Source organism: Lepidochelys kempii, chromosome 2 (assembly GCF_965140265.1).
Source record: "Lepidochelys kempii isolate rLepKem1 chromosome 2, rLepKem1.hap2, whole genome shotgun sequence".
Classification (NCBI taxonomy): Eukaryota; Metazoa; Chordata; order Testudines; family Cheloniidae; genus Lepidochelys; species Lepidochelys kempii.
The window spans coordinates 74,126,521-74,149,744 of record NC_133257.1 but is presented as its reverse complement, the minus strand read 5'-3'; the positions used below and the strand labels follow the sequence as shown (position 1 = coordinate 74,149,744).

At 43.8% G+C, this 23,224-nt stretch overlaps 1 protein-coding gene across 1 annotated transcript; it reads right to left on the bottom strand.

The window, feature by feature from the left end:
• Nucleotides 1–13,827: 13,827 nt before the first annotated feature.
• LOC140906112 (uncharacterized) lies at nucleotides 13,828–23,011 on the bottom strand. Its single transcript, XM_073329618.1, has 5 exons — nucleotides 22,446–23,011; nucleotides 19,899–19,984; nucleotides 19,247–19,387; nucleotides 18,475–18,546; nucleotides 13,828–13,880 (listed from the first exon to the last, which is right to left on the bottom strand). The coding sequence occupies exons 1-5, from the start codon at nucleotides 23,009–23,011 to the stop codon at nucleotides 13,828–13,830; spliced, it is 918 nt and encodes a 305-aa protein (XP_073185719.1).
• Nucleotides 23,012–23,224: the final 213 nt, after the last annotated feature.

Genomic DNA, 23,224 nt, shown 5'->3' with positions numbered 1-23,224 from the left:
GAAGCACTGGTCTAGATAATACTTAGTTCTGCCTCAGTGCAGGGAACTGGACTAGATGTGCCTTCCAGTCTGACATTTTTATGATATTACGGTGGCAATGGGATTGGAGGGATCAGGACAGACTGCAAACCTAATTCTGGCCCTCCAATAAGAGCACCGCATCCCTCACCACTTGCTCTGTAACATGCTTCACAGCATCAGAGCTCCTTTGTTCCAGTGCAGTTCCATCTCAATCATTACTTTTCTTGTCAGGCAAGCAGGGGCTACAGTTTAAACAACGCACAAATCCACGCCTTTCTCCTTTTCTTGTCACACATCCACAGTAAGAAGCATCGCACCCAACCCTCTCTCTATTACATTTTTCTACACTCTGCCATGCACTGGAATTTGGAACCCTCCGAATCTTGTTGCCAGAGAATCTGGCACACTTTAGAGTCTGAACTACATATAAAGCACCCAATGATTTAACTGAGAAGAGCCCAGCAGAGACACAAGGCCCAAGTTCATACTTAAGATAATATGGTAATACAGTAATAGTTTTAGATTTAATGCATATCCACTTCCCTCCCTGCCACCCAGTACAATAATAAAATGAATATAAATCAAGGGAAACCAACTTGGGAAAAATGTCAGGAGGAAAAAGAAGGGGATGGAAATCTCTGGCGGTGGCATGAAAGCCCAGGGGTCAGCTGGAAGACCACTGGGTAGTCAGGGAACAGGAGGAAAAGTCACAAGCAGGCACCCTCATAGTGATAAGCACTCTAAACTTGACCTCACTTTTCCATCTGCCAAATCCAGTATCACCAACTTCAAGAGAGCAAAATTCATGAGTGAGAACCCCCAAAATCATGAGATTGGCCTGAAAAATCATGACTATAAAAAAATCCATTATATTGTGTTTTTTAGGTCATTCTCTTCATTTTTGAACCCCCCTTTCCCATCCCCAGGGTGTGTGCATGTGACAATTAGTGTTGCCCGCTCTCCCGCATGTACTAGATAATATGATTTTGGCCCCTGCTGCAGGTGCTCTCACCCCCACATCTGCCTGTCTTCTACCCAGCAATTAATCCTGTCCTCCAGTCCATCAGTTATGTTCCCCACCCAACCTCCCTCAATTCAGCCCCCAGCTCCCATCATCACTACCCCATTAGTTCAGCCCCGCTACCCCATAAAACCTCACTGCCCATAGCTCACCCTTTCACCACTCACTCCATCTGCTCAGAACCCACCATCAATACCGTCCCCCACCCCATCAGATCCCACCATACTCACTTCGGCCCCCCTGCAGCCCCCAGGCCATAGTTCAGCCCTCCCAGCCTCACCTCTCCTCCTCTTAGGGTTCTTCACCCTCCCCAGGCTTCGGGGAGCTGCAGTGGGGTCCCCTCTCCCACATCCCAGGCTGACAGCCAGAGCCCCGCTGCACAAAATCCTGAGATTTGAGAGTTCTATTGTGAGATCATGAGTAAGGCTTAATTTTGCTTAGAAATCGCATCTCTCATGATAGATTCATGAGAGATGGCATGTCTGCAAATGCTCCTGCAATGACAAGCACTTCCAAATCCCCTTTCCCTTGTGGCCAGCACTGACAAGTACTCCAACTTCCAAACCTTACATACTCCTTCCTCCCATTAGCAAGCCTCATTCTCAATCTGACCTACTTTTTCCACACCCTGCAGCTGTGCCCCTAGAAGAAAGGTGTTCTCATTTTCCATATCAAAACATGGTCAGCTAAGGAGAGAAGCAAATTAAAGTGATTATGCACAGTGAGAAAATAATCGTTCTTACAGCTGGCAGTATCACTCAGGCTGTGTAGCGATTTCAACAGTTGGCTGGTGGGAAGCCCTATTAGCCGAGAAGCCTGGCAAAAATAAGTAAGACCATTGCACTTTCTATTCGGTGAGGTCTTCGGGTAGTCAGTGGGACTCTTCTGCTGAAAGCTCCTCCAGAAGTTTCTTTGCTTTATCACATAATAACTAGGAAAATAAAACTCAGTTACTATACCCTGAGGATGAAACCATCAACGCACCATGGACCAAGAGCAATTTTTTCAAAAGTGCCAGAATGACTTGGGCTTCTAAGTCTAATTTCTAAAAGTCACTTAGGTTCCTTTGGCTATTGGCACCCAACTATATAAATGGGAAACATCCAGATCTGCCACAGACCGTCTGCACAATAAAATACTGGATCTTGTGTTAACAATTTCATAGCAATTAAGCAGCAATTCCCTTCCTGAGTATTAAATATTTCTGTATACCCTCATAGATCATGAATTGTGACCATTACTAAGATGCAGTGATAAATAAATGTGAACAGATTTTTTCCCCCTTAATTCTCCCCCCTTGATTTGTTTCAGGCGTTTTTTGTATGAAAACAATAGAAAGATTATATTAAAAATATCTGTGTTGAGGAGATCAGCAGAGGGCCAGAACAAAATGGCTGCCTACAGGCTGAGCTTTGAGGGGATAGCAAAGGAATCTGTCTCCACTGACCCCCAAAACCTACTAAATTCCACAAAAGAAACGCACAGAGTTGCAAGGATGGATTTGCCAAGAAAATCAAAAAATTCAAAAAGATACCTCACTGAAAAGAGTGTTTTTGGCTCACAGCTTGGAGAGACCTCTCAGACTCCACATGAAGACTTTGCAGCCAAATCAGACAGAAATGCCAGGGCTAAGAAAACTCAAATGGGAACCAAAACAGACGTTCTGGAGATGATCTCTGAGTTTAAGGCCATGAGAGATGATCTGATGAACAACTTCTTGCAGTAAAGAAGGAAGTTGAAAACTTGGAAGAGCAAGTCACTGTGCTAGAGACTGGCCTCAGAGAAGCAAGTGAGAGAAAAACAGAGCTGCAGAGCCACAAGGCATTGATGGAATACACAGAGAAAGCGAAATGCAGCTTAAATTAGTTGATATAGAAAATAGATAGAGAAGGAGCAACATCAGAAATATAGGGGCTGCCTGAAACCACTGAAGGAGGAAGCCCAATCTGGTATGTAAAAAACTTTTAATTGTGGAGTTGTTACATCTGAACTGTCTGGAAGAGGTAAAAGTGGAGACAGAACATATGGCACTGCTCCCCCTGCCTGGGCCTCATAGATTCATACACTTCAAGGCCAGAAGCAACCATCATAATCATTTAGTCTTACCTCCAGCACATCGCAAGCATCAGAGCCTCACCCATCCACTCCTGCAAGAGGCTCATATCTTCTGGCTCAGTTACTGAAGTACTCAAATCTTCATTTAAATATTTCAGGTTACAGAGAATCCACAATTTACTCTAGTTCAAACCAGCAAGTGACTCAGGCCCTATGCTCGTAATAAAAAACCTATACACCTAATTGTGAAATTTTACAGTTAGGTATATAATTGATTTAGTTGATCTTGGTCCTGCTTTGAGCAGGGGGCTGGGACTGTATCACCTCCTGAGATCTCTTCCAACCCTTATCTTCTATGAATCTATGATTCATGATTATTAGCAGAAAAAAATAAAATATTAAAAAAGCCAGAGAGCATTCAGAGCTCATGCTCCAAGGCCACAAGCTGCAATTTTTCCATGATCTCTCCGCCCTAACTTTAAAAAAAGAGGAGAGAGCTGGGGAAAACGACAGCATCACTTAAGAGGGCAGAATTCTGCTACAAATGGGAATTCCCATTTAAACTCTTATTCAGCTTCCAAAATTAGCATTTTACACTAAAAGTGGCAAAAAGAGTCCTGTGGCACCTTATAGACTAACAGACGTATTGGAGCATGAGCTTTCATGGGTGAATACCCACTTCATCGGATGCATGTAGTGGAAATTTCCAGAGGCAGGTATAAATATGCAAGCTAGAATCAGTGATAATGAGGTTAGTTCAATCAGGGAGGATAAGGCCCTCTTCTAGCAGTTGAGGTATGAACACCAAGGGAAGAGAAACTGCTTTTGTAGTTGGCTAGCCATTCATAGTCTTAAGGATTAAACAAAGACTGAATGGCAGACATCCGGAATGAACAACTGAACAGTAACTATGCTAATGTTTTAAAGCAAATAGTATGAAGGTTGCTTTAATCGAGGTGATCAGTAAAGCGTTCTTCTGTATTTAATATGTGGAGGAAATAAAGGACTATAAGGGGGGGAATACCAAGGATGGAGGAAATAGAGAGGGGGTGGGGAGGAACCATCAGGGGTACTGCGTAAATCCTTCTCGTAACTCAAATGATCAGATAGGAATTTATCCATAAGGGCGAGGGTCAAGGTCCTTTAGGTGAAGATTGTACCTCCATTGGATTGCAAGAGAAGCAGTCCAAGTGTTCATGACAAGGTAGTACAAGGGTTTAGGGTTCAGAAAAGCACAGTTATCCGGGGGCTGTTTTACATGTTATGCTGGTATTTTATTTATGAAATTAGAGTAAAGGTAATGCAGGAGAGGAGAGAGGATTAATATGAGAAATAGATATGAAACTTTATGAACATGTCATCAAGCAGCTGAAGAATCACAATAATTTCTAGTTTTTCAGGACACTAAATAGTTACTCTCAATGGTTCTTCCTTTTAAAAATGATATCTTTGAATGTCAAAGGGCTAAATAATGTCATTAAAAAACAAAGTCCTGGTAGAACTGAAAAAACCCTCAGATTATTCTACTTCAAGACACTCCTGTTTAGGAGTGGCAAATAATGGGCAGGAAAGGTTACTGATTTCAACAGACTTTTTGCTTCAGCTTAAAAATAATTATATATATATATATATATATTTGCATACATGGCTGATGAATGCACTGATGCAAACGGGCATCAAGTATTACGTCATTGTGTACGTTATCTTGATGTCAGTAGGCCAGCAGATGCATTTCTAGATGTCCAAGTTATAGAAGATACATCGGTTGCGTCTGTGACAACCCACATCTTGAAGTGTTAAATGCTTGTCAATTGGACCCCAAACGGATGGCTGCTTGTGCATTTGATGGAGCTGCAAACTTCTCTGAAAGACATGGTGGAGTACAAGCTTTGCTCAGAGAAAAGTATAACCCTAATCTTTCCTATACACACTACAGAGGCCATCTTCTCCAACTAGTGCTAGTTCGAGCTGTAGACTCTTCAAAAGACATTTTAAAAGCAATAAATGTAATGTCTTCATTATATTCTTTTTTCAGCAAGAGTCCAGAAAGACTGAATATCCTGGAAAATACAGAAGATACACTGGGACTGAAGTTCAAATTAGTCCAACTTGAGAAAACCCTCTGGCTTTCTCATGCCTTGGCTGTTGTCTTAAAATTACTCCAGCTGTTATTACTGGCTTTGGAAAGTATCTACCAAGAAGGGATGGATCTAAGCAGTGAGGCTGGTGGACTACTTTTGCTACTATGTTCAGAAAAGACTATTGCCATTCTCTCTCTTCTAAGTCTACTGTTGAAACCACTTGGGTCATTAAACAATGCCATCCAGGCATCTGCTACAACCATAGTAGATCTTTGTCCAGCAATAGATCAATCAGAGAGCTATCCATTGAAAAAGTACTGGAAGAAGCAAAGACTTCAGTCCAGAAGTTGACTAATGAAGGCATTTATATTGAATCCTTAAGTGAAGAGGACAAGAAGTGTTTGTTAAGACAACTGAAAAAGTACACAGACTTGATTCTTAAAAATCTACAACAGCGACCTCTAGGGTCTACTCAACCTCTATGTAGCTTTTACAGATCCCTGTTTTATAAAACACCGACAGTTGAGTAGAGTAAGGCACTACCAGCAATGGGGCTGCCATGTGCTCAGGACAGAATAGAGAATTTGAACACAGAGTGGAATGTCATACAACGAATGAATGAAGATTTGACTTCAGCTTCTTTTTTTATCATCACTAGTGGCTCAACACGATCTTTGTGCTATGTTTCCTGGGATGAAAGAAGTAGAAATTCATCTCTTGCTACTCCCAGTCACAACAGCTACAGTTGCACATTCTTTTTCATCACTGAATAGAATTTTGTGTTCTGAAAGAAGTCGACTTCTGCCTGATCATGTGAATGAACTAACGAGCATATCAATTGAAGGCCTGGAAGTACCAGACACACGAGAAGCCACGAAAGATGAATGCATTGCATTCAAGAAGTTCATTAACAGAATTGTGCAAAATTATAAGAAACCAAGAAGGATGGAGATGTAATACTTCATAGAAGCCTTGAGTAGCGAACTTTAATTTGTGTGATGATTTTAAAACAGGAGTTAAATCTAATAAAATGGTCATGAAACATTTTTCAGTTTTTAATATGGTGCCATACAGTTCACCTTCACTCTCACCCCACATCAGCCCTGACCCCCCCCCCCCCAAGTAAATTCAAATACCCCCCCACATTTCAATTCCTGGGAAATTGGGCAGATCTGATAAAACAGACTAGGGAGATAGGGAAGCAGGTAGGTACATCATTGGCGTTCTCGGTGCCAACAATTCAGTCTTCCAGATTGCTGGAGAGAATTGCACCCAGGGGAAGAGATTACATATTTTATTCACACCTCAGTTATATACTAGAACAGAGTTAATATTAATCTCTAAATCCTTAATGAAGCAGGCAAGAGCTACAGAAATTGGCAGCATTAAGATCATGTACCAGTGGAAATAACATCTGATCACTTGAATGGGTCCCAAAAGGTCACTTTTTTGAAAAATGAACTGCTTGCTTCTCCAAGATCAAGTTGCAGCAATTAAATGGGACAATGTTCAAAATTTTCAAATAAATGACACAGACAATATAAAAAGAGGCTGTCTCTAGGTGGCAAGGAAAGCAGTATTTAGGCCTTCAGTTGATAAGCAGAGTCTTTCAATTGAAAAAAAAGAAAGGAGCTCAAGAACAAATAGAACTAGAACAGGAGATAAAAAGCTTACAAGACATTAATAAAAACACAGGTTAAAAAAACCCTATCAACCATTAACTAATATTAGGAGAAAACTGAACATATTGATAACAAATTCCACTGAAAAAACCCATAAGTATGCAAAGCACAAATTTTATGAAAAAGGAAATAAAGAGTAATAGACTATTGGCTGAAAAGCTTAAAGGGTTTCAAGAGCAATGTATTATTCCACCAATTAAAAACAATCAGCTAAAAACAGTTACAAACTAATAAAATATGTGCTACATTTGCTTTTTATTATAAAAATTTCTATACCTCAGTTACTCCGAGCTCTGAACTTATTTAAACATATCTGGAAGTAGAAGCTTGCCAAAGATAAGCAAAATTGATAAACTTTAGATAATGAAATAACAGAAGAAGAAATCCTACAGGCAATAGCAAGTATGAAAAATGGTACAACTCCAGGTCCTGATAGCTTTCTAGATGAATTTCACAAGGTTTAGGAGGTATTAGTGAGTTCCTTGAGAGGTACCTTCAACACTATTCTATTAGGGGAGGAACTTCCACAACCTATTAAAGAAGCTACTGAGGCTGCTGTCCATAAAAATGGAGAAGACCTCGTATAAGCTCATATCGCTGTTGAACCATGACAAAGATTTTAGCAAAACTATTTCCTAGGCAAATGCAGTCCATGCTCTTGGCTTATATAAACCCAGATCAAACTGGATTAATTAAGGATAGACAAATGTCAGACAATATGCAGAGAGTACTTGAAATCATCCATAATGCCAGATAAAAAAAATCAATATCTTTTGTTATCACTAAGGCTAAGATTTTGTCACAAATATTTTAGTAAAAGTCAGGGACGGGTCATGGGCAATAAACAAAAATTCAGATGCCCCTGACCCGTCCCTGACTTTTACTAAAAATATCCCTGACAAAATGGGGAGGCGGGTTCAGCTCAGCACCCACTGCTGCTGGGGATCCTGGGTCCTTTACCGCTGCAATGAGTGAGAGCTCCGGGGTCCCCACCACAGGGCAGCTGAGCAGCTCTGGAGGGTGAGTGACAGCTGAGCAGCTCTGGAGAGCCCTCGCCACCCACAGCAGCATGGAGCTCGGGGTGGTTCCCCGCCACCTGGGGCAAGTGGGAGCTCCAGGATCCCTGCCACCCATGAGTTCCCCTGCCACTGGAGAGTCCCCATGCTGTTCCCTCTCTACCCCATGGAGAACAGAAAATGTCACGGAGGTCAATGGATTCCATGACTTCCATGACATAATTGTAACTTAGTTATCACCAGGCACAGAGAAAGTCTTTGACAGAGTAAAATGGACCTTTCTGTTTAAACTTCCTTCCCATGGACTTTGGCCCTCAGTTCATTAAATGCTGTTTACTCCAGCCCAAAAGCAGCTATTACACAGACAGACTAGGCAGGCATATCCAATGTTTTCTCTGCTGTTTGCACTGGCCATGGAGCCTTTTCTGCAGAGGATAAGGAACAACAAATCCATTGTAGGAATAAAATGTGCAGGTACACATCAGAAAAATCAGTATTTTAGTACTGCTTATCTTAGTAACTGTTGTTCTTTGAGATTTGTTGTGCACATATACATTCCACTAACAGTGTATATGCGCCCAGTGCACTCAAGTCAGAGACTTCTGCCTGCAGTACCGCTAGGCAGCGCATGTACCCCACTCTTCTCGTGCTCTTACATGAGGATATAAAAGGGGTATGTCCCCAGCCTCTCCCTCTGTTTTTGCACAGCTGTTCGTAGTATCCAAAGTGTCAGGAAGTGGGGAGGATTGTAGAATGTACATATGCACAACACATCTCAAAGAACAACAGTTACTGTAAGGTAAGTAACCAGTATTTCTCCTCTCAGTGACTGTGCACATATACATATTACGGCTGTAAAGCGATTAAAAAAATTAATCGTGCTTAAACACACTGTTAAATAATAATAGAAATACCATTTATTTAAATATTTTTGATGTTTTTTACATTTTCAAATATATTGATTTAAATTACAACACAAAATACAAAGTGTACAGTGCGCACTTAATCTTATTACAAATATTTGCACTGTAGAAAACAAAAGAAATCGTATTTTTCAATACACCTAATACAAGTACTGTAATGCAATCTCTTTATCATGAAAGTTAAACGTACAAATGTAGAATTATGTACAAAAAATAACTGAAACAAAAAAAACCAATGTAAAACTTTAGAGCCTACAAGTCCACTCAGTCCTACTTCTTGTTCAGCTTGTTGAGCCTACTTCTTGCTCAGACAAACAAGCTTGGTTTCAATTTGCAGAAGGTAACTGTGACATTCTGTACCTCGGGGTAACACCCCCAGTATTCATCCTTATATGACTGTATAGTATCTAATGCAAAGGTGTCTTCGGAAGGCCCATGATGTACTGAGCATTGTTGTTATGGTAATGTTATAGTAATCGTTGTTATAGTAATGTTATAGGCTGTAATTTCATGTATATATTTATGAGGCTGAAAATGTGTCCTCATGGCTTAAAGCAAGTCCAGGCAAAAACTTTCCAGAACCAGAGGGGCAGTTCACACCTCATCAGGGCGCGTATGGGACAAACCCAGCACAGTCTCACAGGAATAAAGAACACTGGCCTTGGCAACAACAAAGGATCTGCTGGACTCTCAAGTGAATCACCCCCCTTCCTTTGGTCAGTTTGGGACTGCAATGAGATAATGCTCATCTGACTCTGAAGGGGGGTGAGAGCCCAGAAGGAAGAAAGAACATGATAAAAGGGAGAGACTTTGCTATGCTCTTCCTCTCTCTTCCACCTACATCTACAGGCACCACACCAAGCGAAAGAAGCACTAATTAAAGGGGAGAGCCTGACTGAAGGGCAACCAGCCAGCCTGTGGTGAGAAGCATCAAAGCCCTGGTCTATACTATGGGGTTAGGTCGAATTTAACTGCGTTAGGTCGATTTAAAAATGAACGTGTCTACACAACCAACCCCATTCCATCGACCTAAAGGGCTCTTAAAATCAACAGCTGTACTCTTCCCTGGCAAGGGGAGTAGTGCTAAACTAGATCCTGCTGGGTCGAATTTGGGGTAGTGCAGACGCAAGTCAATGGTATTGGCCTCCAGGAGCTATCCCAGAGTGCTCCAATGTGACCACTCTAGACAGCACTTTCAACTCCGATGCACTAGCCAGGTACACAGGAAAAGCCACGGGAAATTTTGAATTTCATTTCCTGTTTGGTCAGTGTGGCGAGCTCAGCAGGACAGGTGACCATGCAGTCCCCCCAGAATCGCAAACGAGCTCCAGAATGGACCGAAAGGGAGACACTGGATCTGATTGCTGTATGGGGAGAAGAAACCATGCAGGCAGAACTCCAATCAAAAAGAAGAAATGCTTATATATATATATGCCAAAATCGCACGGGGCATGATGGACAGAAGCTACAACAGGGACACAGAGCAGTGCCACGTGAAAGTCAAGGAGCTCAGGCAAGCCTACCAAAAGACAAAGGAGGCAAACGGTCACTCCGGGTCAGAGCCCCATACATGCTGCTTCTATGATCAGCTGCATGCCATTCTAGAGGCGGACCCCACCACTACCTCACCAGTGTCCATGGACACCTGCGGGGGGGGGGGGGGGGAGTCTCACGTAACAGGGAGGAGGATTTTGTGGATGAAGAAGAGCAGAAGGAGGAAGAGGAGGAGAAGAATGAGCAGCAGGCAAGCAGTGAATCCGTTCTCCCCAGCAGCCAGGACCTTTTCATCATCTCCCTTTTCATCACCTTTTCAATACCCTCCCAAGGCAGGATCCCCGACCCTGAAGCCAGAGAAGGCACCTCTGGTGAGTGCTCATTTGTAACTACAGTACAGGGTTTAAAAGCAATAGTGTTTAATGTTTGATTTGTCCTGAAGAATTGGGATGCATTCACGGCCAGTACAGCTACTGGAAAAGTCTGTTAACGTGTCTGGGGATGGAGCAGGAATCCTCCAGGGACATCTCCATGAAGCTCACCTGGAGGTACTCTGAAAGCCTTTGCAGAAGGTTTCTGGGAGGGCTGCCTTATTTCGTCCTCCACAGTAGGACACTTTACCACGCCAAGCCAGTAGCAAGTAGTCTGGAATCATTGCAGCACAAAGCATGGCAGTGAATGGTCCTAGGTTTTGGTCGCATTCAAGCAACATTCGGTCTTTATCTTTCTGTGTTAGCCTCCGGAGAGTGATATCATTCATGGTCACCTGGTTGAAATGGGGGAATTTTTGTAAGGGAACAGTAAAAGGACCCCATTCATGCTGGGTTGTTTGCATTTGGCTAAAAGGGATCATCCCAGAGAATAGCCACGCGGAGTGGGAGGGGTAAAGGGATCATCCCAGAGAATAGCCACACGGTGGGGTGGAGGGAGGTGTGTGCTGCACATCCACCCGAAAACCACAGCCCCTCCTTTTAAATGTGAAACCCAACCGGCATTGCTTGCTATGGGAAAGGATGGCGCTGCAGTTTGAAACCATTCCCATGTGTTATGAAGGCATAAGAAGCCAACCCCATGTACCAAAAGGCTTACCATGGCTGCCTGGAAACCAAATTCTGTTGTCCAGCCGTTTGTGATGTGTCACCATACCGGCAGGTGCTCAATATGAAAGGCAAAATGCGACCTTGTACCTAAAGCAAATGTGCTGTCTGCTGTGAATTGCTTGATTCACTGGGACAAGGAGTCTGAGGGCAGAGCATGGGATTAGAGCAGAGGTGGGCAAACTACGGCCCGCGGCACCGTCCTGCCTGGCCCCTGAGCTCCTGGCCTGGGAGGCTCACCCCCGGCTCCTCCCCCACTGTTCCCCCTCCCACGCAGCCATGCTGCCGCGCTGAGCGGCATAGTAAGGGGGTGGTGGCGGCGGCGCACACAGCAGTGAAAAACTTGGGTAGGAGGTTCTGGGGGGCAGTCAGGGGACAGGGAGTGGTTAGGGGCAGGAGGTTCTGGGGGGAAGTCAGGGGACAGGGGCGGTTGGATGAGGCAGAGGTTCTGGGGAGTTGGATAGGGTGTGGGAGTCCCAGGGGCCTGTCACGGGGCAGGGGTGTGGATAGGTCGGGGCAGTCAGGGATAAGGAACAGGGGGGTTGGATGGGTCAGGCTTCTGAGGGGGACAGTCAGGGTGCAGGAAGTGGGAGGGGGCAAATAGGGGGCGGGGGACAGGCTTTTTTGGGGGCACAGGCTTCCCTACCCGGCCCTCCATACAGTTTTGCACCCCGATGTGGCCCTCAGGCCAAAAAGTTTGACCACCCTTGGATTAAAGGCTGGCACGGGGGCAGGGATTGGGACTGACTGGGCAAGGAGACTAGATCTGGGAGCAGGGTTGGGGTGAAGGTCGGTTAAGAATGGCTGCATAAGGAGACTGGGAGTGTCGGGAGACTGGGACTTGAATGAGGAGCCAGTGGTGGGGTAGAGACAGGAATGGGACAGAGAAGGTTAGAGTGAGTGGGGCAGAAGAGGTCAAGCTTGAAGGGAGAAGGTAGAAGAGGCTATAATCAACAAAGCACACTTGTCTCCAGAGGCTGGAATAGAACCCAAGTTCCTTGAGTTTCACCATTCCTCTACTGTCAGCAAATACCTGTGAAAGCCACGGGCTAAGTGTCCCATTCCTATCTAGTACTGGTCCACACAGAGGATAACAACCTTACCGTCATCAGCTACTCTGTTAATTCACATAGCAGAGGTCTGTGCAGTGTATCTAAAAGTTCCAACCCTGCTGGTGACCCATGTGGGTGTCAATATGATTCCACATGATGGGATTTCTGATTTTTCAGTTTGCCTTTTTAAAAAACCTGGATGATTACATGCAAAAAGCCACTTTAAAAATTATCACATCTTAATTTAAAAAATTATCAAAGTAAAGAACTCAAAAAGGTAGTAAATGCCAAAATTAAGGTTGCCTGTGAAACCCCTGGTGCATATGCATGATGATATAGTCTTTATTTACACGATCACATACTAATTTTTCCAACCTTTTGAGAGGATGAATGAGTTCCCACAATCTTACAGTCCCCACCTTATTTGTTTCAGAAGTTGGAAGGTGTGCAGAGAATGGGGCAGAGGATTGCAGGAAGAGAGAGTACATTTACATGGTTATGATAATTGAATGCCACCCTGGAGAACTGGGTCCCACAGCAACCAGTTAATGGCTCTATGCTACTTAATATTTTTATCAATGATCTGAAAGAAAACAAAATGACACAAAGATTGGGGGAGAGGTAAATGACGAAGAGGACAGATCAGTTGGTAAATTGGACACAAGCAAACAATATGCATTTTAATACAGCCAAATGTAAAGTTATACATGTAGGAACAAAGAATGTAGACCACAATTACAGGATGGGAGACTATGAAAAAGACCTAAGGGTTATGATGGATAATCAGCTGAACATGAGCTCCCAATGCAATGCTGTAGCCAGAAGGCCTAATGCAACCTTGGAGAACCACCAGAGAAACACAAAATGGACCTAAGATGAACTCTAATCTAAACAACTACTTTAACAATATAACCTCAGTACTGCACTTCAATTTTAGCACATCTCTTGGTTTGAAACCCAAGACCTGGGGCAGAAGTGAGCTTGTACTGTTACCAATTGAGTAATCCCGACGCTAGTACAAGAAAATAGATGATAGTGCACAGCAAAGGATAATCAGAATGCTTTAAGTTAATACTAACTCTATATTTGTGTACCATGTATTAAGAATAGGTTTGCACTGCCACTCACCTTACAACTTCCCTCTCTGATTTCATCGGCAGAGCTGACATCTCCACTAGCTTTGTGAGAACTTCAAAGAAGAGAGTCTCTACGCTAGAAGGGTCACGTATTATGCTCTCTTTGGGCCGAACTGAGGAGAAAATACAGAAGATCAGTTTAAAGGGCATACCACAGACTATCTCCACCGTAAACATTTCACCCAAAGGGGTATATTAAAATAAAATTTAATATTACCCAGAAGTTTAATTAACATAAACCAAAGAATGTTACACTGCCTGGGTGCCAATTGCCAAAGAAGATGCAAATTCTAGAAGTTTTCCTGAAAGGAAAAAGAAAAATTACTTTGGCAGTCTGGTTGAATTGCTGGCTTGGAAGCCTTAGACTTGTCTGATGAACTAAAAAACTGTATGTTTACAGTATTTAAGTTTTCCCTTCCAAGGTCTGAAGAGAAGGTCAGGTCCGGGTGTGACACTGCACCCCATATTCTTCACTGTGATGTGATTATGATAGGATTATGACATAATTATGATGTATTTTATGCAAGGTAAGTCATGTGAGGTGTCACTGGAAAAGTTAATTTGATTCATATGATTATCCTATTTGTATGCATGTATCATTTTTGTATCTGAAGCTATGAATACTGACTACGTACCTGTATTTCAAATGTAGTTACACCTGTTAGCAGGGCCGTCCCTAGGGGGGTGCGGGGCCAGGGACAACCAACAGTCCCAATCCAGCCCAGACCCCACCCTCACTCCACCCCTTCCCCCAGAGCTCCGCCCTGTCTCTTCCTGCCCCTGCTCCACCCCCAATTCCACCCCTTCCCCAAACCCCCTCCCCTGAGCGACACCAGGAGCAAGCAGAGCAGAGTGGGCTGGGCCCCCTGCTGCTGCTGGCGCCAGGCCCCCCGCTAACTCCCCAGGCTGCCCAGGACCCCACTTCCCAAGGTGCAGGGCCTCCCAAAGCGCAGGGCCTGGGGCGGCTGCCCCGGTCTGTCCTATGGACAGGACAGCTCTGCCTGTAACACCCACTAGACAAGGTACTTACAGTCTAGAAAGTGGGTGGGGAAGGGCCTATTCAGGGTAATGGGCCATTGTGGGGAAAAAAAAGAAAAGGAAAAAGAAGAGGCCTTAGGACAGGGGTGGCCAACCTGTGGCTCCGGAGCCACGAGGCTCTTCAGAAATTAATATGTGGCTCCTTGTATAGGCACCGACTCTGGAAAGTTGGTGCCTGTAGCTGCAGCCCCAATGTGCCAGGGGGTGCTCACTGCTCAACCCCTGGCTCTGCCAGAGGCTCTGCCCCAACCCCTTCGCACGCCCTTCCCTGAGCCTACTATGCCCTTGCTCCTCCCCACCCCCCCTCTAAGCCTCCTGCATCCCTCGAAACAGCTTATCAGGAGGTGCGGGGAGGGATGGGGAGGTGCTCATTGGTGGGGCTGCTGGTGGGCAGGAGGCGCTGGGAGAGGAGGGGAGCTGATGGGGGCTGCTGACATATTACTGTGGCTCTTTGGCAATGTACACTGGTAAATTCTGGCTCCTTCTCTGGCTCAGGTTGCCCACCCCTGCCTTAGGAGAAGCTTATCTCCCACCTGGGAAGCCTTCCTGAGAACACTACAGACAGCCTCCAAGTAATGGCAGCTATGATGCTACAAGGACATGATGATGACCACATGATGCTGGACTCCATCTTGAGATGTCAGTATTTTTCCTCACAGACTGGTCTGGGAACGAAGCTTTGAAAAGAAAAGGGTTCCTGCCATATGCAAAAACTATGTAAGGGAAGGAGTGTCATCATCTGGTGTTCTTCACTCCCCCCCCAAGAAGACTCCCGGAAACAGCTGAGGAACAAAGATTGAACTGGGGGAAGTGCTGGACCTAGGCTAAAGGGATTTCTAGCCTGTGAATGAAACACCTGGGGATTCCAAGCTGTAAAGCAAGTGCAGCTTGCCCCTTAAGAATCTGCAGCCTTCCTGTATCATCTCTTAGGGTGAGAAGCTGCATTCATATCCAATCTATTTAGTATATTAAGTTTAGTTTGAGTTTTTTATTTGCTAGGTAATCTGCTTTGATCTGTTTTCTATCACTTAAAATCTATCTTTTGTCATTAATAAACTTGTTTTTGCTTTATCTAAGCCAGTGAGTTGGAGTGAAGTGTGTGGGAATCATAACTCAGGGGCAAAGGGTGTTTCATATTCCTCTCCACATTGAGGGAGGGGGCAAATTTTATGAGCTTATGCTGTTCCCCGTGCAACACAAGATGGTAGAATTTGGGGTTTAAATTCTGGAGGGGGTGCACATCTGGGGAGCTGGGAGTTGCCTTAACTGTGGCCTTCCAATGCAGGGGCTGGTCAGAGAGTTTGCATGTAACTGCAGCTGGGTGTGTCCCTACCTGTATGTATGCTAGTGAAAGTGCAGCCTGGAGGACTCTGCAGCTTGTCACAGCAGTACAGTGGGAGGAGGAGCCCAGGCTGGTGGGTCAAGGGCTCAGTGGTATCCCAGTTGCAGGTGGCACCCTAGGGGGAACTCGTCACACCGGGCTCTAACCTTACAACAGGAAACTAGCCTCACTTCAGAGCACATTATTATGAGAAAAACCCATTTTTGTTATGGAAAAGGTTATTGTTTACAATTCCAAATAATTTATGTGCAGCATCCCTGTATACATAAGTTCCGTTATAGTAATTTCTTTTTTTGCTGTTATTTCTTGAAGCCTGGTTCAATTTCCCTTTCTTATCTTTGTAAATTTGTATGTAGTCCATTACTAGTATTAGACTCAGTAAATAAATATTATATTTTAATCTGTTTTCTCCTGCCTTGTGAAGGCTTCTTTATTTTAAATAACAGTAAAGATACACAGAGAGGGAAAGAGTACCGCATGACTACCTTTGAAGCATGCTACTCAATATTCAAAGAGGGATCCAATGAGAATACCATTCTTGGTTAAATTGAACACTTAAAATACAGACTAATTTGGTGGTAGCAAAATCCTGGGCAATATATAAGTAGAAAGAAATGCACAAGTATTTCCCCTTAACTTCTTATTTCCATTCTTTTAAGGTTTGGGTGGATGAAGTGTATCCTGCCATAATCTTAACGGACACTAATGTAGTTTTCATTTGATAACCTCCTGGGTTTTTTATATAGTTCTAGTGTTCCTTAAAGCATAGCTTCCCAGTGTCAGGGAGAAGAGTTGTCCCTGCCTGGGGATCAGACAGAAACTACACTGCTGAAGTTGCTCCTTACTATGTTGACTCTTCTGAAGAGTGTGGGAGGCTGTGATAAGCCTCAAAATCTTTGCATTTTATCCTCACTTAAAAAGTTACAGAAAGTACATCAAGAGTAATTCTTCACATTTTAGCAAGTGGTGACAAACTGTCGTCTGGAGGGAACTTTCATGAAGTAGTCTGTATCACCACCCACTTCCTCAAACACTCAGATTCTTATGGACTTCTGGAAATTGGATAGTCCGGAGCAACTGCAGCAGCAGGGTGTGTGCCTGCATCATATCAGCAGGTCTGCGTGTTGTGCTCCCCCCTTCTCTCCCATCAGTATGAAGGATGCATCTCAACCTACAAATATGTCAAATGTGGGACATCTGCAAGTGCAATAGACACCATCAGAGTTAATATTGGGCGATCGAAACAGTGACCTCTCAGCTAAAAGACTGACAGGTTTCAGAGTAGCAGCCATATTAGTCTGTATTCGCAAAAAGAAAAGGAGTACTAGTGGCACCTTAGAGACTAACCAATTTATTTGAGCGTAAGCGTTCGTGAGCTACAGCTCACTTCATCGGATGCATTCAGTGGAAAATACGAGGAGATTTATATACACACAGAACATGAAAAAATGGGTGTTATCATACACACTGTAAGGAGAGTGATCACTTAAGATGAGCTATTATCAGCGGGGGGGGGAGAAAACCTTTTGTAGAGATAATCAAGGTGGGCCATTTCCAGCAGTTAACAGGAACATCTGAGGAAAAGTGGGAGGTGGTGGGGGGGGAATAAACATGGGGAAATAGTTTTACTTTGAGTAATGACCCATCCACTCCCAGTCTCTATTCAAGCCTAAATTAAAAAGACTGAGTCTTTATAGCTCGTGCTAAAGGGAGTCAGATTCTCAAGCTGAGAGCTGTCACACACTCACATCCTCTGCAGACCGGGCACAAAAAGGGGACACTTAACACACACTGACAGGTGAATTATACAAATAAGTGGGTGACAAGTGACTGAAATGTAAAAGTATTTTGGAAATTCACACCAGAATATTCTAGACCACCACAATTTTTAAGTACAAAACTTGTTCTAAAAAGAGGTCTTTTCAGTGTGGGAATCACATGCAACCGTAACATTTCCCCACACAGGTGAGTAACAAGGTCTGAATCCCTTGACCTCCTGACATTAGCTGTTCATAGGTTCTCCTTGACATGCTAGTAGTCTCTCACTATATCTCACTCGTCCTTTCAGATTCTTGGGTTGGAGCTACTAGGAACCACTTGGTCTGGTTCCCAAGAACTTGACACCAAGATGAGCCAGCAGAATAGTTCTCTCTCTCTCTGGGCAGGGCCCTAGCACTCAACGTTCTGTCAAACTTACCTTACAACAATTAAAAGTTTTCAAGCTATGAACTGTATTCTCTGAATCCTAAGCTATATCACTGGATTGTCAAGATGCCAGTTTCCTATTTGACTGCTGACTAAAATTTTATATTATCTTAAAGACAAGTTTTTTTATATTACTGACTTATTAGTATTTAGAATATTCTTTATATTACTCTGAAGATTTCCTTTTATATCAATATCTGTGGATTAGAGAAACTATCTCAATTCTTCTCCTATTATCAATGAGAGGTTTGCCAGTAGAAAAAAGGAAGAAGGATCAGATTTTTTCCTTTCTTTCACTGTAGAGTTCTTACCCATAAATTGAGCAAAGCGCTGGTCATCTGTCAGAACGGTTACAAAGTCTGTGAAATTCACCTGCCCATCACCTGCCAGATAAAGGACAGTTCAGCCATGGAGAAAATAAAAGACACGATAGACTATATAAAGTAATAAAACCATCAATTAGAAAATATCATCATCTACATTAATATGGATTTATTTTAGTTTTCTTCCACCGTTACAATGGATTTTAGCATCTCTAATTCGAATAAAAATCAAATTATTTAACCAGGTGCCTAGTTATAGAGACACAACCAATCTGATATTCCATAAACAGAGAAAATAATATCAGCAGACACTCCAGAAAAAATAGAAAAAAGAGCATGGGGAAAGGAAAAATTAAAGCTAAATAGATATAGAATGGGTTCTACTCAGTTTGGGATTATGTTTTAGTATCACATATGCAAACATGGGGCCTGATCCTTACAAGTGCTCAGCATGTCTCCAGACCAGGCCTATTATTATTATTAATTATTTGAATGACTGTAGTGCCTAGAAGTCTTAGTTATGGACCAGGACCCCATTGTGCCTTGTACAATCACAGAACAAAAAGACAGTCCCTGCCCCTCAAGGGACTTACAATCTACAATCTGTACTCTCACACGCACAAACCCATGCCATCCCAAGTATCTCACACTGACACATGCACACCCCCTGTAGTCACATGCTCTGCCACGTTGTCCACAATACTAACCATGCACACACATGCTCCACCAATAAATACGTATTGCTATTCTGAAACCATACCATCAATATCAGCACGATTCAGTGCCTCACAGATTTCTTGATGGGTTACATTAATCCCCACACTGTGCAAAATCAGCTTCAGGCCACGCATCTTAATGCTACCCTCTGTGCTGCTGAAAACCTTGAAGACATCTTTGAATGCTGCAAACATATGTAAAGCACAGCAAGTTAGTCAGATTTTTTGTGTGTCCACTGCAATGAAACAACAAGTTTATGTACTGTACTTTCTGAAACAAATGGCTACTATTAACATTGTCTCTATCTACTCTCTTCAGCCTATCTAGCACCAGCCACCTTTTTGTCCCTTTCCAAAAATCTATTTAGGGTGCAAGGGCCTTCTCCATTATAGTCATCTGGTCCTGCCCTCCTGCATCTATCTGCATAATTGATTCTCCTTCTCACTTTAAACTAAAACTTCTTTCCTTTCTTGACTATATCTCAATTCCTTTCTTACTCTATATTTTATTTTAAAATATTTTAAAAGCCTTTTATTTTGATTTGTAAAGCAATGGGTGATACACTTGCTCATTTTCATTCCATTACTACTAGTAACAGCCCCTTTAAATCACCAATGCAAAACAATTTTTAAAACCACGAATTTACATGCCTGAAGACTGAGCTGAAGAAGTGACTCAAGGAGGTTCTACATTACCTGCTATTTGCTTTTGAGTCAAGGGTTCTTCACGCGCTCCTGGAATATCCAGAAGATTGACGAGACCAGATAGATTTCTGCTCCTGCTGCAAGGACACATATTTAACAACATGACTTCTCCTCGCTGCCTTCCCATTCATGGACAGACCTAGCCCTACCCAGCTTATTAGATCTAGTAAGATCACAGTCCAAGATGACAATATTAATTCAGTATGTTAATTAGAACAGTTCTAATTTGGTATCATTATTTTTAAATCTGTCTCTTTGGCACAGAGCTTTCAGGACTTCCATAGTTGTGCTAGAGCCATGAAAGGGACATGGAGTCTTGATGGGGGAACCACATATCCTAGCATTAGTCACAATGTATTTGTGTGGCTGCCCACATATACGTAAGCAGAGTCTGAATGAGCTCTCCCCCAACATCTAGCAGTGAGCTGTGGAAAAAGACGTCAAACTGATCTCAATTGCACGGACACACTCACCCTGCCTAGGTGCTCAGCATGATGGGATTGCTTGCCCAAATGATCACTTGTGGCTGGTGTTGGGTCCCCAGTCTCCTTGTTATTGGGGCAGGAGTAATAAAGGGTTGTTTTCCTTTTTGTGTGAACTGAGGGTAGCAGAATTGTACCTGGCATACCCCAATGAAGCGATTCAGCCTTAACTGAATGGCACTCGCTAGGCAGGGAACATGGGTTCCAAAGCCCAATGAGTTGAGAGAGGGTGGGGACAGGTACTTGTACCTGATAGTGTGGGCCCTGTTTAAGGGTCCTAGACACCATTTGATCCTTCCTCTCTCCACAGCATAATAAAATTTAGACTCATTGGATAGTCTTGTTACACACTGCAGAGCTTAAATCACAGATACCTAGGTCTAAGGCCTTGGCTACACTTGTGAGTTACAGCGTAATAAAGGAGCCCCGGGCGCACTAGCTGACTACCCATCCACACTGGCAAGGCACGTAGAGTGCTCCAACTCTGCGGCTACAGCACTGCTGGTATCCACCTCGGCAAGTGGAATAACGTTTGCTGCGCCCCGCTGGAGGACCGAGGCGCCAGTGTGAATGAGGTGTTGCATTACTGCATTCTGATTGAACTCCAGAAACATCCCATAATCCCTTTAAGTGGCTAATCTTGTAATTGTTTTGAACTCACTGTATGAATGCGGATATGCCCTTCAAAGCTCCGTTTCTGACAGCTGGCTGCTTATCTGCTCCGGGACAAAGGAACCATTACTGAGGAATGCTGCTTGCTTTGAGTGAGTAAGAGAGAGGCGGGGGGGGGGGGATCTGCTGCCGTCTGAACTCACAAGACAGCATGCTGACACACTCTCAGCCCCCCTAAAAACCCATTCTCTCTCCCCCCACATACACACAACACACTCCCTGTCACACTCCACCCCACGCCCTGCATTTGAAAAGCATGTTGCAGCCACTTGTATGCTGGGATAGCTATCACAACGCATTGCTCTTTGTGGCGTTGCAAGAGCTGCTAATGTGGCCATGCCAGTGTGCTTCCAGCTGAGTGTGTAAACACTCGGCAGCGTTTTCCCTGCTGCGGTCTCCGAAGGATGGTTTAACTCCCAGCGCTCTAAAACTGCAAGTGTAGCCATGCCCTTGGTATTAGACTTACTTTGGGAGAGTGTTTTTATTGCAAGAGACTGCCCAGTGTGCACCAGCAGTGAGGCTCTCCCACTAACAGCCGAAATCACTGAGAGCTGTGTTAAGTGTGTGTATGGGGGGCCCTGATGACATCTTGGTGAGTGTCAGTCGGGCAGCTGGCAGAGAGGCGTGGCAATCGGCCATTGGAGCAACAAGCGAGTGCCCGAGCAGTGCAGCGTGTAAGGTGCCTCCTTAATTCCCCACCCCCGCCTTCCACACAGGGTGGGAGGTGAACTCTGCAGATGAACCTCTGAACTCTGGGGCTGCACTGGCCAAGGACAGCAACTGTGAGTGGGGTACAGAGAAGGGACAGGCACGTTAAAGGGACTTTTGGGTTGCTGGACTTAAGACCCTGAGGGGAAAAGGACACTGCCCAACTTACTTGGGGTGGGTCTTTTGCTCATGGTTTGTGTTTTTGAACCCTAGTTGCGGTGTTTGCCCAAATCAATGCTGAGTTAATTCCCTCCTTTTATTAGAAGGTTTTGCTACACTCAGACTCTGTGCTTGCAAGAGGGGAAGTATTGCCTCTTAAAAGAGCCCAGGGGTGGTGTGTAATTGTCCCAGGTCACTGGATGGGGCTCAAGCCGGTTTTGTGTTGTATTGTTGAAAAGGAACCCCTAGATACTGAACCTGGCCCTTGTTGCTGCTGGCTCCACCTGCCAGAAGGGTTTTATATAAAGGATTGGTCCTAAATAATTTAAAACAGAATATATGGCTCACAAATGTTTTCCTACATAGCTGGATAAATGGTAAAAGTATGTCACAACCAGAAACATCAAAATTGGCCAGAGATATATTAAACTCCAAATACCTGATTAAAAAAAATACAGAGGAAGCTCATCTGCTAAAACAAGAAATCTATATAGCAGGTCAGGCTTTTTCTACTCACTTCTTTGTTGGTACATTCAACCCAGTATCTATCAAGAGTGACGTTTTCTCTGCATCTCTTATGTCCAGATCTGAGATGTGAACCTCAGTTTCAGTATCCAGTAGGAATGGAAGCTTCTGTTGCCCTAGTATTTCAAGATCTGAGGATTGCACTAGTGCCTCAGTTTTTAAGAATGTCAAAGGCTCTTCCACTGATGTTTCAAGATGTGAAGATTGCTCCTGAATCTCAAAATGTAACAGAGACAAAAATTCTAGTTCCCCTTCTTCCACCAGCTCTTTCTTCTCCTCTTCTTCCTCCTCCTCCTGCCCCCACAGTATGTCAGGATTTGAATTTTGTGCCTGGGCTTCAGTTTTTAATGAGGACAGAGGATCCTTCTCCACTGTTAGTATTTCAAGATTTGGGGTTTGCACATGATCCTCAGTATGTACTGGAAATTTAGGATCCTCCGCCTCCTGAAGAGACAGCAGAGCAACAGACACTTGAATCTCCACTTCCTCCTTGACTTGTCTATCTGCTTTTTCATAGTGCTGTAATAAAGAACAAAAACTCACCATAATTATGGCCATCTACTCTCCAAAATTAAAATTATACTCTTTAGCCAAGAAAACTGCTGTCTCAACACAGTACCCAGTATAAACCTTCATCATGAGCCAAGTAACACTCCCCTTAGGCAGACTGCTCACTCAGCTGCTGCTACTTTATGTGGGCAACAGCTTGCCCCCGGCAAGAGTAAGGCCAAGTAAGGCCAAGAATATCTCAGAGGCAAAGATGTGGTTATG